At 46.3% G+C, this 13,433-nt stretch overlaps 2 protein-coding genes and 1 long non-coding RNA gene across 3 annotated transcripts in view; 1 reads left to right on the top strand and 2 right to left on the bottom strand.

The window, feature by feature from the left end:
- Positions 1-412: 412 nt before the first annotated feature.
- On the top strand, positions 413-7,132 carry LOC142887618 (uncharacterized). The gene is made up of 3 exons (XM_076025395.1): positions 413-549; positions 2,669-2,819; positions 3,648-7,132. The coding sequence occupies exons 1-3, from the start codon at positions 514-516 to the stop codon at positions 4,619-4,621; spliced, it is 1,161 nt and encodes a 386-aa protein (XP_075881510.1). The 5' UTR covers positions 413-513; the 3' UTR covers positions 4,622-7,132.
- Positions 7,133-9,289: 2,157 nt separating this feature from the next.
- On the bottom strand, positions 9,290-10,790 carry LOC142887616 (uncharacterized). The gene is made up of 2 exons (XR_012926556.1): positions 10,358-10,790; positions 9,290-10,255 (listed from the first exon to the last, which is right to left on the bottom strand). It is a non-coding gene; the product is annotated as an uncharacterized LOC142887616 (long non-coding RNA).
- A 392-nt stretch (positions 10,791-11,182) lies between these two features.
- Positions 11,183-13,433, bottom strand: part of trim62.1 (tripartite motif containing 62, tandem duplicate 1) — a 33,373-nt gene continuing 31,122 nt past the window's right edge. The window contains exon 6 of the mRNA XM_076025394.1: positions 11,183-12,010. Coding sequence (XP_075881509.1) covers positions 11,460-12,010 — 551 coding nt within the window. The 3' untranslated portion in view covers positions 11,183-11,459. The remainder of the gene's footprint in view (positions 12,011-13,433) is intronic.

The raw sequence follows: 13,433 nt of genomic DNA, 5'->3' as shown, positions 1-13,433 counted from the left end.
GGTGCATTACAATAAAATAAAATAAAAAAAATAAAATACAGCAACACACAATAATAGACCAGCAAAAAAATGACAAAAAGATCAATAGTACATTCCTGTCAAACATGTTGGAGTGAGGTGTTCCTGCTCCAACCTGCAGGTTGCTGCACTCTAATTCACACATCAGACTGAAGAATTAATCAAAGCCATGCATTCAAGCAAATCATTAAAGCATTTAAAGCTCCATCATTTAAAGCTTTTTTCCTAAACATGCATCATGGTCGAGTCCCAAAATGAAACCTTTCTGTATTAGTCAAACTGTTTCCCCCCCATTTAGCATAGAAATGCAGGCGTGCTTGTCTCCTAAAAGTTTTTGTGGGCCTGTCTTTCTCCTCTGAAATATGCTCTTGGAGCTGGATCCATTTTGATGCCGCTCGAGCTTGCTCACACTGGTGCATAATTACACCCAGAGCAGAACACTGACATTCAAATCTATGCAAAACTGCACGGCTGGAGCCAGACCGAGGACAGAAAATGCACGAGGATGTGATGAATGCTCGTAATTACAGGGTAAGAGCAGAACCGGGAGCAGGATATTATTTAGTGTTGCGCTAAATTCAAGCAGTTTCTTTTCACTCTGCTGTTTACAAGATGCTTTAGACTGTGCTGACTATGGACCCATTCTTTCCACACTGCTCACGTTATAGGGTGGGGGAATGAAATACAACATCTAGTAAAATAAAGTTATGGCCATGCAGTCACAAATAGTGCAAACACACAAAAAAGTGCAACACAAAAAGAACGTAAGCCTCAAACAACATAGTCATTGAAATATTTTAGTTACATGGATTATAAGAGAACTGTTTACGAGCATTTTAATCGTTATCCACGCTATGTGTGCGTGACATATATAAATGTATGTATATTTAATGTAATGTAGTGTTTATTCTTATGTCCATATTTCTACACAATAATTACTTTATAGATCATTCTGCGTATTCCCATGGTGAATCTCCCTGGCCTGTATGCCACTCTGTCTCTGCCTTGTTTGTATTTCCTTTTCTGTCCACCCGGTCAAAGTCTGGCTGTGCTCAAGGTTTCTTCCCACTGGGGGAGTTTTTCCCTGCCACTGTTGCTTCACCCTTTCTCTGGCAGGATCTATTGGTTCCTAGTTTTTCACTTTGAGATGCCTCTGGATTTGATATAGCGCATCATAAATGAAAGTGGATTTATTGATAGTTGAATATGGCCAAACACAGCCACCAGGAAACACTAAAAATGGCAACTGTGGCCTGTAGTAATGTCACAGAGGGATCAATCCCAAGAACTCAATTGTTTTGTCTCTGTCAGACCTACAAATCACAACACTGAAGCACCTGACTGACCTCAATCCAACACGAAATCCCAAATTTACATTTCAAATTGCACAATTCGCTTTTCCTCATGAGCATTTCAAAAGCTAGTTTCGCTAAGCGCGTCTATTTTATTAGCTTCACATTTGAGACATTGCCCTGCTATGAACTAAAAATGCCTTACTTTATAGCAGGGCCGGCTTTTAGTTTTACAAGCTTCTGTTCTGTTGGGTTGTGATTTCCGACTCTTCTGACAGAAATGCAATGTGGCTAATAGGACGAGTGAGGTCCCACCCATCTTTCTTGCATATTTCACAAATAGTATGTTTAGCAATATTAATAATAATAAAAAAAAAAAGAAGGTCCAATTGCCCTCATTGCTGTCTGTTATTTCCAAAGGCGAGGACCGTGCTGCCTCTCAGTCTGTCCAATTGTTTTCAGGTCGTCGCCGTCGACAGAAAGACTGACCCATGCGGCTTTGCCTCAAACGCCCTGTGCCTGTGTGCGTGTGTTTAATGCAAACTTTGGAAAAGTTTTTGCGTACTCATGAGGTGGTGTCAGTTGTCGGACAGGTTTCTTCTCCCTCAGTATAAACAGGGCCACGCCTTCTCTGGCCACGCAGCTCCACACGGGCCAGGTGCAGTGAGAGAGGTTGGGAGGGTGGGAGGGAGTGAGAGAGAGAGGGAGGGGCAGGTGGGGCGAGTCGTTATCCTGCTCAGGGTGGAGCAAAGGGGGGAGGTGGGATAAACGGTTCAAACAGTCGCAGCTCGCAGACATGCTGCTCTGAAGGCTTCCCGGCAGTCCAGGTAGGAACTCCTCAGTCCATGTTATTGATGACGCCGCTGGCATAATGTGTGTAATATTTGGAAATTGCTCAACCTGTAGGTTCACGCTCTGAAGGAGTGCGTTGTAAAGTTATGCGCTTGTGCAATAATTGAATGTTCTGTGGCAAGCGCTGATCGAGTCCTGTTGTCCATTTTATTTTTCTCAATTTTTTCGTGATAACTATTTAGATTACCAACTATTTAGATTACCAATGAACTTCCTCGCATGGTTTTTTTTCTTTCTTTCACAATGATCCTTCGTGCACAGCCGGTCGGTACAGAGTTCACATCCAAAGTAAACATTGTAAATATTGACAGGCAGAGAGGGCCCGATCGTTTGGCGACAGTCGAATCGCAAGGCAAAGTCATCATCAGCATTTGAAGGTGTGAAAGGGTTTCACGGTGCTCCTTCGCAGGAAGCGTAGATTCCTCAGATCCACCGCCCCCAGGGCAAAAACAAAGGCGCTCTCTACTTTGTTTGACCTGCTTGTGCATGTTGCTGCTGTGTTCCAGGCCATGGACGGTGCGGCTCAAGGAGTGGCAGCGCTGTGCGTCGGCAAGGCGGCCTTCAGCCTCCTCTTCCTGCCCTCGCTGGCAGCCTGCAACAGTCCCGTCAGCTTCTGCTGCTGCTGCCTGCTCCTCTTCACCGACCTGCTCGTCGCTGGTGAGTCCCAGGATGTGAACGCATCGTCCGTGGGTGGGGGTTCTTCCTCAGCAACAGCAACAGTATTTTTTTTTTATTTTTTTTTTAGCCAATTGCGGAGTCGTGATTCCTTATACATGGCCAGTGTGGTGAAGTCTCCCACCATACTGGACTCAAAATTGCTGTGTGATCCTTGTCTTTCTTCTGGTGTGATTCAGATCTTTCTGACCTCAGCTGTGATGTCACAGGTAGGAATTGTGAGAAAAAAAAAACAACAACCCCAAAGCAGTTCCACATTTGGTGTCACATTATGTCCACCGTCTCGCAGGTGGAACAACTCTTTGTGTAAAAATAAATGCCCTACGTCTGCATGTGACAACAGCGGTTTTTGTGTTGTTGAAAACTTCCAGCCCAATAGTTTCCTTTGAACTGTAAGCCGGGCCTTCACCGTAAACACAGCAAATCAAAGGCACTTAAAACAATTGAGAAAACAGAACAGAAGCCCTTTGAGTTTGTCAGCGTGACAAATGCTACGATTTACTATAGGCAGCTGCGATAATTTCCTCGATGAAAAATCAAGATCGGGTATGAAAATAAGGGACCTTCCAAATAATGTTTAGTTGTAGCAGGAGCTTGAATTTTTAATAGAAACACGAGAGAGGCAGTTTACCTGGAACCTTTCACGGTTCCAGATAAATCCAGTGTGTCCATAGTACATGAACTAAGATTCAAGGTTAGTAGTTAAGACACGATAGAGCACGATCCGATCCCGTGCTGTCCTCCTTGTAGAAGTAATGCAGATCCAGCGGGACCCGCCGATACTGACCTTTTGTAAAACGTATCTTCCAGCCTTCCTGAGCTTCCTTTGCGTCTTCGGGCCCTGGCTGAGCCAGCTCGACACCCCCATCGCCGCCACTGCCGCCGGGGACGTCATCGCCCTGCGGTTCCTCCTCTTCCTCAGCCACTTGTACGGCGCCGTGCTCCTCCTGTGCCCGCCCATGATCGCCGCCGAGGCCTTGACCCGGCTGTCCCGCTCAACTGTCGCTCCAAGACAGAGATGGATGGACTCTGACTGTTTATTCCGGGAGGAGAAGGAGGAAGGGGAGGAGGAGGAGGAAGGGGAGGAGGAGGAGGAGGATCAAGGCGAGGAGGACGCCAGACTGTCTCATGCCGTCAGCTACATCTGCTGCCTGTCGCTGTGGCTCACGGTGGCCCTGGACATCAGGTGGCGGCCCAGGCTGGAGCTGCTCCGGACCTCCATCTGTTTGCAAGCGAACTGCTCGTCCCTGGTGGGGTGCCTGCCCACCCTGCACCGCGTTGCCGCCACCATCCTGAGCCCCAGCCTGGCCGCCGCCTCCGCCCTGCTCGTCCTGCTCTTCCTGCTCGTGCGCGCCGGTTCCCGGGGGACGAGCGCGACCCCGGCGGCGGCGGCCTGGCACGGCGTCCACCACAGCCCAGAGAAAACAGAGAGCAGCTGCGCCGTTCACGCAGACTTTGTCCTCGTCTCCCCCGAGCGCCACCTGACCACGGGAGGGGAGGAGCCGCCTCTGACACTAACCAGGGGGGTCGGGCACGTGTGGCCCTGGCGGGGGTTTCCCTGGACGGAGGTAGATGTGATAACGGGGGTCGTGGCCGTGCTGCTCGTCTTCGTGCTGCCGCCGGTCCTCAGCGTGAACGTCCTCCTGATCCGGACCGTCGAGACCCTGGTGGAGCTGTCAGTCAAATCCCTGCTTGTTTTGTCTCGCAAGGGAATCGCGGCGACCCCCGCGTGTAAAGACCGGACGGGCGAGGCCCGCAGAGGACACCGATTGGACGCCGTGTGAAACAGGATCGCGGGATTAACGTTGCACGGGCGCAGCCGGGCGGTCTGCTTGTCAACCTGGGTCTGAATGGAGTGTCAATAAGCGCAAGTGAGCACCTATTCACAAGCAGGGTCGGGGGAGGGGGGATAATATGTGCAGACTGCTGAGAGGCGGTGGGGGAGGCAGGTTGAGGCCTGCACGGCAGCGGCGTGAGGCTGAGACAGACAGACAGACAGACAGACAGACAGACAGCTGGAAGGCCTCCTTTCATTCCTCTGAGCTGGAGGATCTGCGTGGATTTGGCCGTAGCAAGTGATGGCCTTTAAAGACACGCAAACTGCCGAGGGGGAATCCAACATTTGCTCAGTGCACGTAAAACACTGTAGAGGTCAGCGTGGAGAGAAATGCAGTCACGTTCAGGACTTGGAGGGCAATAATTTGTGCGCACCTCATAGCGGTGACACGTTCTAATACTACACACTTTAGGAACTCAGTAGAATGTTAAAAGGTTCATATTTATCATTTGTGAAGCACTGTTCCCACATTAATACACACTAGCAGGTAATTCATAAGCAGTTACTCATAGTTTTTTTTTTAGGATCTATTACATGTTTATTGATTGTGTATTTGTACTTTCTAAATGATAGATTAAGGTAAAGGGAGGGTAATCCATCCGCTTCAAAGTATGAATACGTGATCAATAAACACAAACAAGATGTAATTACAAATCAAGTAACAGAAACGATTATAACCCATATAACCCTATAAAGCTGAGTCAACAAGTGTGCACTTATTAAGTGTTGTTCTTGTTGCCTTTTCAAAAAGGTCATACTGTAATTATCGCTGGTTGAAATCGCTGGTTGTAATGGTGCCATCGACTGTTCAGAGTGGCCTCACTGTTGTGTCAAATTCACTTTCTCACTGATACCTAATCCATGTCTCTATTCTGTGTGAGGGCCTTGTGATGTCACACTAACGGACAGGTGTTTGCCTGTCCAACAGTTTCACCAAGCTTGTTTTTGTCCCCCTCCAAACGTGCGTCAGAGCCAACTGAAGCTAACTTTTAGCAGGAAGCTGAGACCAAGCCTTGCTTTTCCTGAGACCTATTGTGTTTTTCTCCGCGGTTACAACCTTCTGGAGTCTGGAATGAAAAAAGCGAGAGAAAGAAATTAAGAAGAAGAAAAAAAAAAAAGCATTTCAGGGGTTAACGTTAAGAAAATCCACGGCTAAAAACAACTAACTGCTCTACATACAGAAATCATTTCCCATTTTTTTCTTTTGCAATCTACAAATCAAACGGTATGACATTGATCTACACAGTTGCCCACCCGATGATTTTTACAACTGAGAACATGTTAAGCTAACTGGCTGCTAACAAGACTAACTTAAAACACCTGTTTTCTCCTGAAAACAATCGCACTGCTGGCCACAGACGACGACTCAGGTGTGTGAATGGAGAGTAAACAAGAGGCAGAGACGTTAGATAGATTTGGGCACCAGAGGGCGCCCTAGTACAACAGCAGCTCACAGTAGCCTAAACTGAAAGCTCCCAGGATACCTGAGAGATGATCGTGAGAAGGGATGAGGAGGCTGTTGTAAACAATTCAGGTAGCCCAGGCTTTTTTTTATTTATTTATTTTTATTTATTTATTATTACATCCACAACATAAGTGCAGAGAAATAGATTAATGCAATGCTCCTCAATATGCACTATTAAATAAAAAGTGTGTGTTTCTCCCGTACTATTTCGGGCACTGGATGCAGTTTTAGTGCTCTGATGCATCCAGAAGCAATAGTTGCTCCATCTAATGAGTGTGTGAAGAGATGAAAGGTTAAAGAGTGCACTCGTGTTCCAGTCGGGGGGGGGGCGGGGGGGGGGGGGTTCTCTCCCTCAAATTGGCATGATGACATTTAAAGGAAATCATGTGTCGCTCGCCGTGTTTTTCCTCATCCTTTCTAATTCATCCATTAAAAAGGCCTGAGAGGCATGATTTGATTTTGTACACATGGTTTCTTGTACTATTTTGTACTGGGGGTTTTCTATTCAAGGGACATGCAGCACATATTTAAAGACACACTCAGGCTTTTTTCTTTATGTTGTGAATTTGATGTCTTCTACAACGGAGGGGTGAGCTGCAGTAAAGGCAATCAATGACCCGCAATGTCATGAAATACTTTGAATAAAAAGAAAAAAGTCTGCCTGCAACATCTGAGTAATAACACCAGTGGGAGAGCTCTGTCTCTGTTGCATGTGCAACACTCCAGCCCTCAAGCACCTCTCCACTTCACTTTTAACCGTCTAACTCTCCCTCTTGTGGTTTTACAATTTAGAGCATTGAGTCTTTTAGCCTAATTTGACCTCATTAGATTTATGTGGCAACTTCCGTAGGTAGACCTGTTTTTTGTTGTTGTTGTTGTTTTTAAAAAAAATCATTTTCTGTTGTTACCTTTGTGATAAATGGATGGATGAAAGTCCAGCTGCTGAAACAATTTCAATCTCTTGTGAATGATTATGAAAGTATCTACCTAAACCACAGGCTATGGTATGAAGATATTGTACCTAAAATGCCAGGCTTATTGCATTTAATAGCCACAAACTTAGAGAACTAAAGACAAAGTAGCGTCCTGGGGCGAGTCCTGGCGATCACGTCAGCGTCTGAAGGCAACATTAATACTGTAAGGAAAAATGTGCATCAGGTTTTTTGCCCTCTGGAGGACGGTGTGATTTCCTTAGAATAAAATGATGAGCCACCCAGAACTAACATGCGTGTCATATTCTGCACAGTGGCCTCGAGCGGTGAACACAAGCTGTTCAGGAACAGAATCCTCAGCACCTGACAGGAATGGTTATTTCATGCAGAGATTTGAGGAACCTAAAGCGTCAAACTAAAACCAGACAATGTTTTCAAATCCTTCTCGAGAAATTCCTTTAATGGACTTGCCAGTGGCGGAAGGGCATTCTGCCTCCTAACTAATCAATATGTCAAATTATCTTTTCAACACCACAACCTCTCTGATATTACTACCTTATCACCCCGAGCAGCAATTAACCTACTCATCATAAAACGTAGAATCAGTTACAGTAAACCTTTTATCACTCACAAGATTTAGAATGCACGTACAGTTGCACGTTGCCAGAAGGGCCTCCATAGACCGAAATCAGATACGTCTCCCTCAAATGGAGAGCTTAAAGTTTTGATAATGGACGCTGTCCCCCTCGGGTCAAGAGTGTCTATCGCAGGATGGACTCCTCGTCCTCCTCCGAAAAAAAGCTGCAGTAAGAGGAGCCTGAGGAGAAAGAAAAAAAAAAGGTGAAAAGTATGAAAGCTGAGGATTTGAAGCTTTGGGTCCGGAGGGTTTTGGCTGAGAAAAAGGGCCCGGTTTACCAGGGAAACGACTGTCGGTGTAATCGTGATGCAACAAGACTCAACTGCGAGTGGCGAGGCACAAAGTTGTCTCAAAAGCATCCAAAGTTTGCGGCCGGTGAGTTACTGCCTTCACTTTAGCTCTTCGTCATTCAACACGTCACGGCAGATAAGGAGGACTTTCAGTATTGGCGGACATCCACGGGCAGCAGACATCCTTCCTAATCATTAAGTCACATGCAGGGACCTCAGCCTCAGCCCAAATAGGGAGCAGCAATAAAAAGAGTGCTTGCAGCTTAGCAGGGGAGCAAAGGTTGGCACATGGCGCCGTCTGAATGAGAGCAGGCATCAACAAGCCTTTCTGGGCTTCTCCTGCTCCTCCAACGCCTCATTTGGAGGCTTCTACTTTTGAATAGTGGTGATGGTGTGACAACAATGTAGTCCAGTGGTCCAGGACTGACCAAGGCCCCCATCAGCCTCCACACAGAGCTTGTGTGAACATAAGGAATCCTGCATACACTGGGTGACAGACGCGGTTTACTCAACTGACTCAAATGCCCGAGCCAGCAAAAATAATACATTTCCACATCATTAAAGTACAATCACTTACTGTTATGTATTTTCTTTCTCCTGACGTCGACTTTGTAGAAAATGAATGAAAGTGGCACATTTAGCGCCCTGTTTATAGCCTCCCATTAAAAAATAAATCATAAGGCGTCCTGAAAGAGTGGGGAGGGGAGCGACAATGAGGTAGCCTGAGAAAGCCGCAAACCGAGGAGGTGGCTGTTGCCCTTTGTGATGTCATAAAGAGTTGATTTACCGAATGAGGTACTTTTTTTACCCTGCCTTCGCCTTCGCCTTCGTCAGCTGGGATAGACTGAGTTCAGGAAGAAGTGGGTATGGAAAACGGATGGATGGATGGATGTACTTTCTGATGAGTGGAGGAAGCAAAAGTTGCAACAGCAGGATTTTTCTGAGGATTTACGGTGGTACGGTGAACTTTAGCAGAAAACCACCTCACATCTCGTGTCTGAACCAAGTTGCATCGCTGCGTTTTTGCCTGATCCCGTTGTTATCCAATGAATGGCCCGCCGTTCGTGACCTCATTCGCGTTAAGCGCGGTCCTTAGTGATTTCTGACTCATCCTGCCTACCTGAAAAAGTGATTCCATGAATTCCCACACAGGAGGCTGAGCTGATTTTAAATTTAGTAAAAAAAAAAAAAAAATTGAGAGCAGCGGTGGATTAGCGCGGCTGTGTTTCAGATGTCAGGGAGACGGAGGACCGCGGCTGAGGCACATCCACACCAGAACAACTCAACGGAGCCCACTGTAGCAGTCATTTATTGTACATTAAAACATTTCCCACAATCCTCCCCCAGTGGCAGGAGCGCGCCGGTGCGTGTCCGCAGACACCTTGCATCCAAACACAATCATTGCCATCGTCAAAAGTGTCGTAGTTCTTGTCATGATAACTTTAAACCATCAGTGTTGTATCACCACCACCACCCAGTCACCCAACAACGTGTACAAATAATCTCGTTCTCAATTTAAAAAAACAAAACAACAGACAAACAAACAAAACGAAAATCAAAAGTCTTCAGTGAAGCAGGAAACTGCAAACTGGGGTCAAATGTAAAGCATTTGTTCAGAATTGCCCGTTTGAAGCAACTGCTGCTTTGGATTCGCTGGAGTCGACTGGAAGGAGGTTAAACTTAACTTAACTACTGTCCTGATTGTCGAGAAACATCACATTTCGCAGATATTTACTGAATTCGGTAGGATGACCTGGATCGACTTGCTGCACGTCGAAAACATCGGATTTCGAAGCGACCCGCTTCCAGATTCTGTTCAAACAGTTGCTCCTGCAAATCCACTTTACCACGAAATGGAAAGCAAAGCTGCAAATGCACAAGATTTGACCCTTGTTTGCTTCACACTACAAATACTTGACTCACATCCCACACAAAAAGACAAGGCCACAGCCCCAATTTATCTTTTAAAGTGACAACACAGACAACATATACAGGAATGCAGAGATGTACAAAGGCCAATCAAGGATGAGGTGATCAAATTTTTTGTTTGTTTGTTTTTTTTTTCTTCCTATTTTTTCCCATTTTGCTGCTGCTGTAAATTCACCAAAGAAGAAAATAACGCATGAGGTCTTTTGGGGAGTGTTTGGTAGTGCTGACTTTTGGCCGCTGCTTGGGTACGCTTTAAGGGCCAGATGGGCTTTCTCAAGCACAACCAAAGCTGGATTTAAAAAATTATACCAAGCTGCACAAACAAACCCTGTACGTACACACACACACACACACACACACACACACACACACACACACAGCCACACACAGCCACACACACACACACACACACACACACACACACACACACACACACACACACACACACACACACACACACACACACACACACACCTTCTCCGTGCGCTGGACTTGGCTGCGTGTCTGGAGCCTCTTTAGGGAGGCGATTCTGAGGGACTTTAGTACATCAACTGATAAACAAGAGCACTTGGGGCACGTGGGGAGGCAAATAAACACGGGTGAGTCTCGGAGGAATTATCGGTGGTTTTGTGATTATGCAACACAACAGCAGCAGCAGCAGCAGCAGCAGCGGCAGCACGCAGAGAGAGTATATTCAAGCTCCATTCATTCAAACCACCTCTGACTATCGCAGTGAACACGACTCCCATTCATTTACCCCAGTGATATTCATTTGAAAACAGTTGGTCTCTCAAGCAATAATTTACGCTACCCTTTTCCGGAGTTAAAACTGGAAACACTGACGCGAACAGGAAGCAGCCACTCTTGCGACGGCGTACGCGAGCACACTTTTTTTTTTTTTTTTTTTTAACCCCAATTTCCTCCCGAACCCCTCTATGAAAAACATGCAGGTGCGTGTGCGCAGTTCAGCCACGGACTCCAGAGAGGCCGGCTGTGCTCAGATTCGACGAGTTGGACGAGCCAAGTGACGAGGAGCGAGGAGTCTTAAGTGTCCACTTGGCTGGATTTCCAGTCCCACCGGCCAGCAGACGGACAGCGGCGAGAGTGCCCGCAACCTTTTAGCGCGCAAAAACCATTCGTTTCAATGTCAGCGCCTCAGTATCGGTGGAGGGGCGGGGCGGCGGCGTCCGTTAAGTGCCGTCATTTCATCTCGGAGGACGAGGAGCGACACGGCCGTACCAAACGTTTGGAGTCACAAAAAAAAAAAAAAAAAACAGCGCAGGGTTTTTTTTTTCTCCAAAAAGCAACACTGACCACGAATCTTTACCAAACAGAAAAGAAACAACGTTTCAAAAGATGCTGTTGAACTTTTTTTGTATCTTTTTTTTTTTTTTTTTTTAACTTTAGAGCCAATTTCTGAAGCGGCGTTGTTTTGGAATCCGACACGAGGAGCTACGGGAGCATCTCTCGGGGCTAAAAATAAAAAAATAATCGGTGAAAAAAAATAATTTGCAGATTGTGCGAAGGCGGTCCTAGAGGCGCACGGTATTGATTCGCAGCGGCTGCACGTTCTTGCCATTGGCGTGGCTCTGGCCCGGGCTGAAGTAGGGGAAGAGCTTGGCCGGGAACTTCTCGCGGTACGTGTAGAGCCAGGACATGTCGTCGGCGTTGTAGAAGATGAGCAGGCCTTTGGGGTAGTCCAGGTACACGCCCACCTTCTCCAGCTTGCTCTTGACATTGAGGCGGGTCCAGGGCTCGGTGCAGGCGCTGTACTGGTTGCCGTCGTGCATGACGATGCAGTAGAAGCCGCGGCCGGGCTGGATCTGGATGCTGCCCTTGCGGCTGACCGTCTCGTGGGCCACGCCCATCATCCACTGGGTCTTCTCCGACACCATCACCTCCCAGTAGTGGACGCCCGACACGAAGCCCTCGGCCCCCAGCACCGACACCTCCACGTCGAAGCGACGCGGCGAGTCCTGCAGCGGCTGCGGGTGCAGGTTCCCGTAGGCCACGATGGTGCAGTCGTCCGACAGGATCAGTCTTTGGTGGGCCGTGATGGGGTCGAGGGTCAGCGCCGCCGGCACTAGGTGGGGAGAGGGAGAGAGAGAGAGAGAGAGAGAGAGAGAGAGAGAGAGAGAGAGAGAGAGAGAGAGAGATGGTTTTAGCAGAGGGGCGACGGGATCGAAAGGTCGGATCTTCACCGGCGCTTCGTTCTCATCGGCGTCTCTGCTGCATGAAGACATTTCAAGCTGGGGGAGTCGGTAAACACAAGCAGGACTGCAGCTGGGGGAATAAACCCTCAAGCCTAATCCCACAGGTGGCAAAAATATTCCCATTCTGTACTTAAGTAAAAGTATGGCTACTTGTGTACTCTGGTTGACTCCGATTCAACTCCTTTACTCAAGTAAAAACAAGAAAGTCCTAGTTCTAGTCAAGTAAAAAGTAAAAATGATTTTTTTTTTTTGCCATTAATGAAACAATACATTTGATGATCATTTTTGCAAAAAATTCAAAAGCTTTGCTACTCTCAATAATATATATATATATTTTATTTTTCAACAGCAGCACAACCAAACTGTAATCACGAATACTTGGGACCACTAAGTCATTTTTGAATGTTCACATTCTGAATACCAATAACCAATGTTATTTTCTACACTTTTATTTTTCTCTGTACTGAAAACGGAGTGAACAGTGACCTCGAAGAAGAGGCACTCTAAAATGCCTCCCTCCAAAATATTATGCACTTTTATATCGAATGAAATCTTATTGAAAGCTTGAGACCAGTTGAGAAATCGCAAGAATTTGAGTTTTGCACTGCTGGATCTAAAGAAAGCTCTAAGAAGAGCTTCAAAGTGCAAAAAGAAGAAAAAAAAAAATTGAGTGGGCAATTTGTTGAAAACAAGAATTTGACTGAAATAGCCTGTTGATCAAAAGTTTAAGACCACAGCACAAAAAAAACCCTCAAAAGAGAAATTAAAGGGTCAAAAACCACTCAGTAATGAGCAGCTCCAACATTCTTGTTGATCGCTTCAGAAATTCAATTCGGCAGGCTTGGTGCGAGTGTGTCTGGAAGGCTAGTGGGAAGGTTGTGCCAAGTGGTGAAGATGACTTCATGAAGGGCATCCACGGTCTGGAAGTGAAGTCCATTTTTTGTAAACTTCCTGTGCCATCCATCCCCAAGTGTTCTCTACTGGATTTCTACTGGATCAGGGATGCACGCAGGATGGTCCAAAAGAGTGACGTTATCTCCTGGAAGAAGTCCCTTGTCCTTCAAACAACAACTATAATCATAAATAATTACTTTGAGCAGAATTTGTATCTTTCGAACACTTTGAAACACAAAAGTAACAAGTGTGGTCCTCCAATGTAAGAAGTGCAAAATACAGATTATTTGCATATAAATGCAGGGAGTAAAAGTAAAAAGTAATCAGACTAATAAGTACTCAAGTAAAGTACAGATACCTAAAGAATATACTGAGGTACACTCACAAAGCAATTGTACT

Source organism: Nelusetta ayraudi, unplaced genomic scaffold, assembly GCF_046127955.1.
Source record: "Nelusetta ayraudi isolate G7.1 ecotype Tasmania unplaced genomic scaffold, CSIRO-AGI_Nayr_v1 ptg000017l, whole genome shotgun sequence".
Lineage (NCBI taxonomy): Eukaryota > Metazoa > Chordata > Actinopteri > Tetraodontiformes > Monacanthidae > Nelusetta > Nelusetta ayraudi.
The sequence above is the reverse complement of the archived record's forward strand: the minus strand, read 5'-3'. Positions and strand labels throughout refer to the sequence as shown.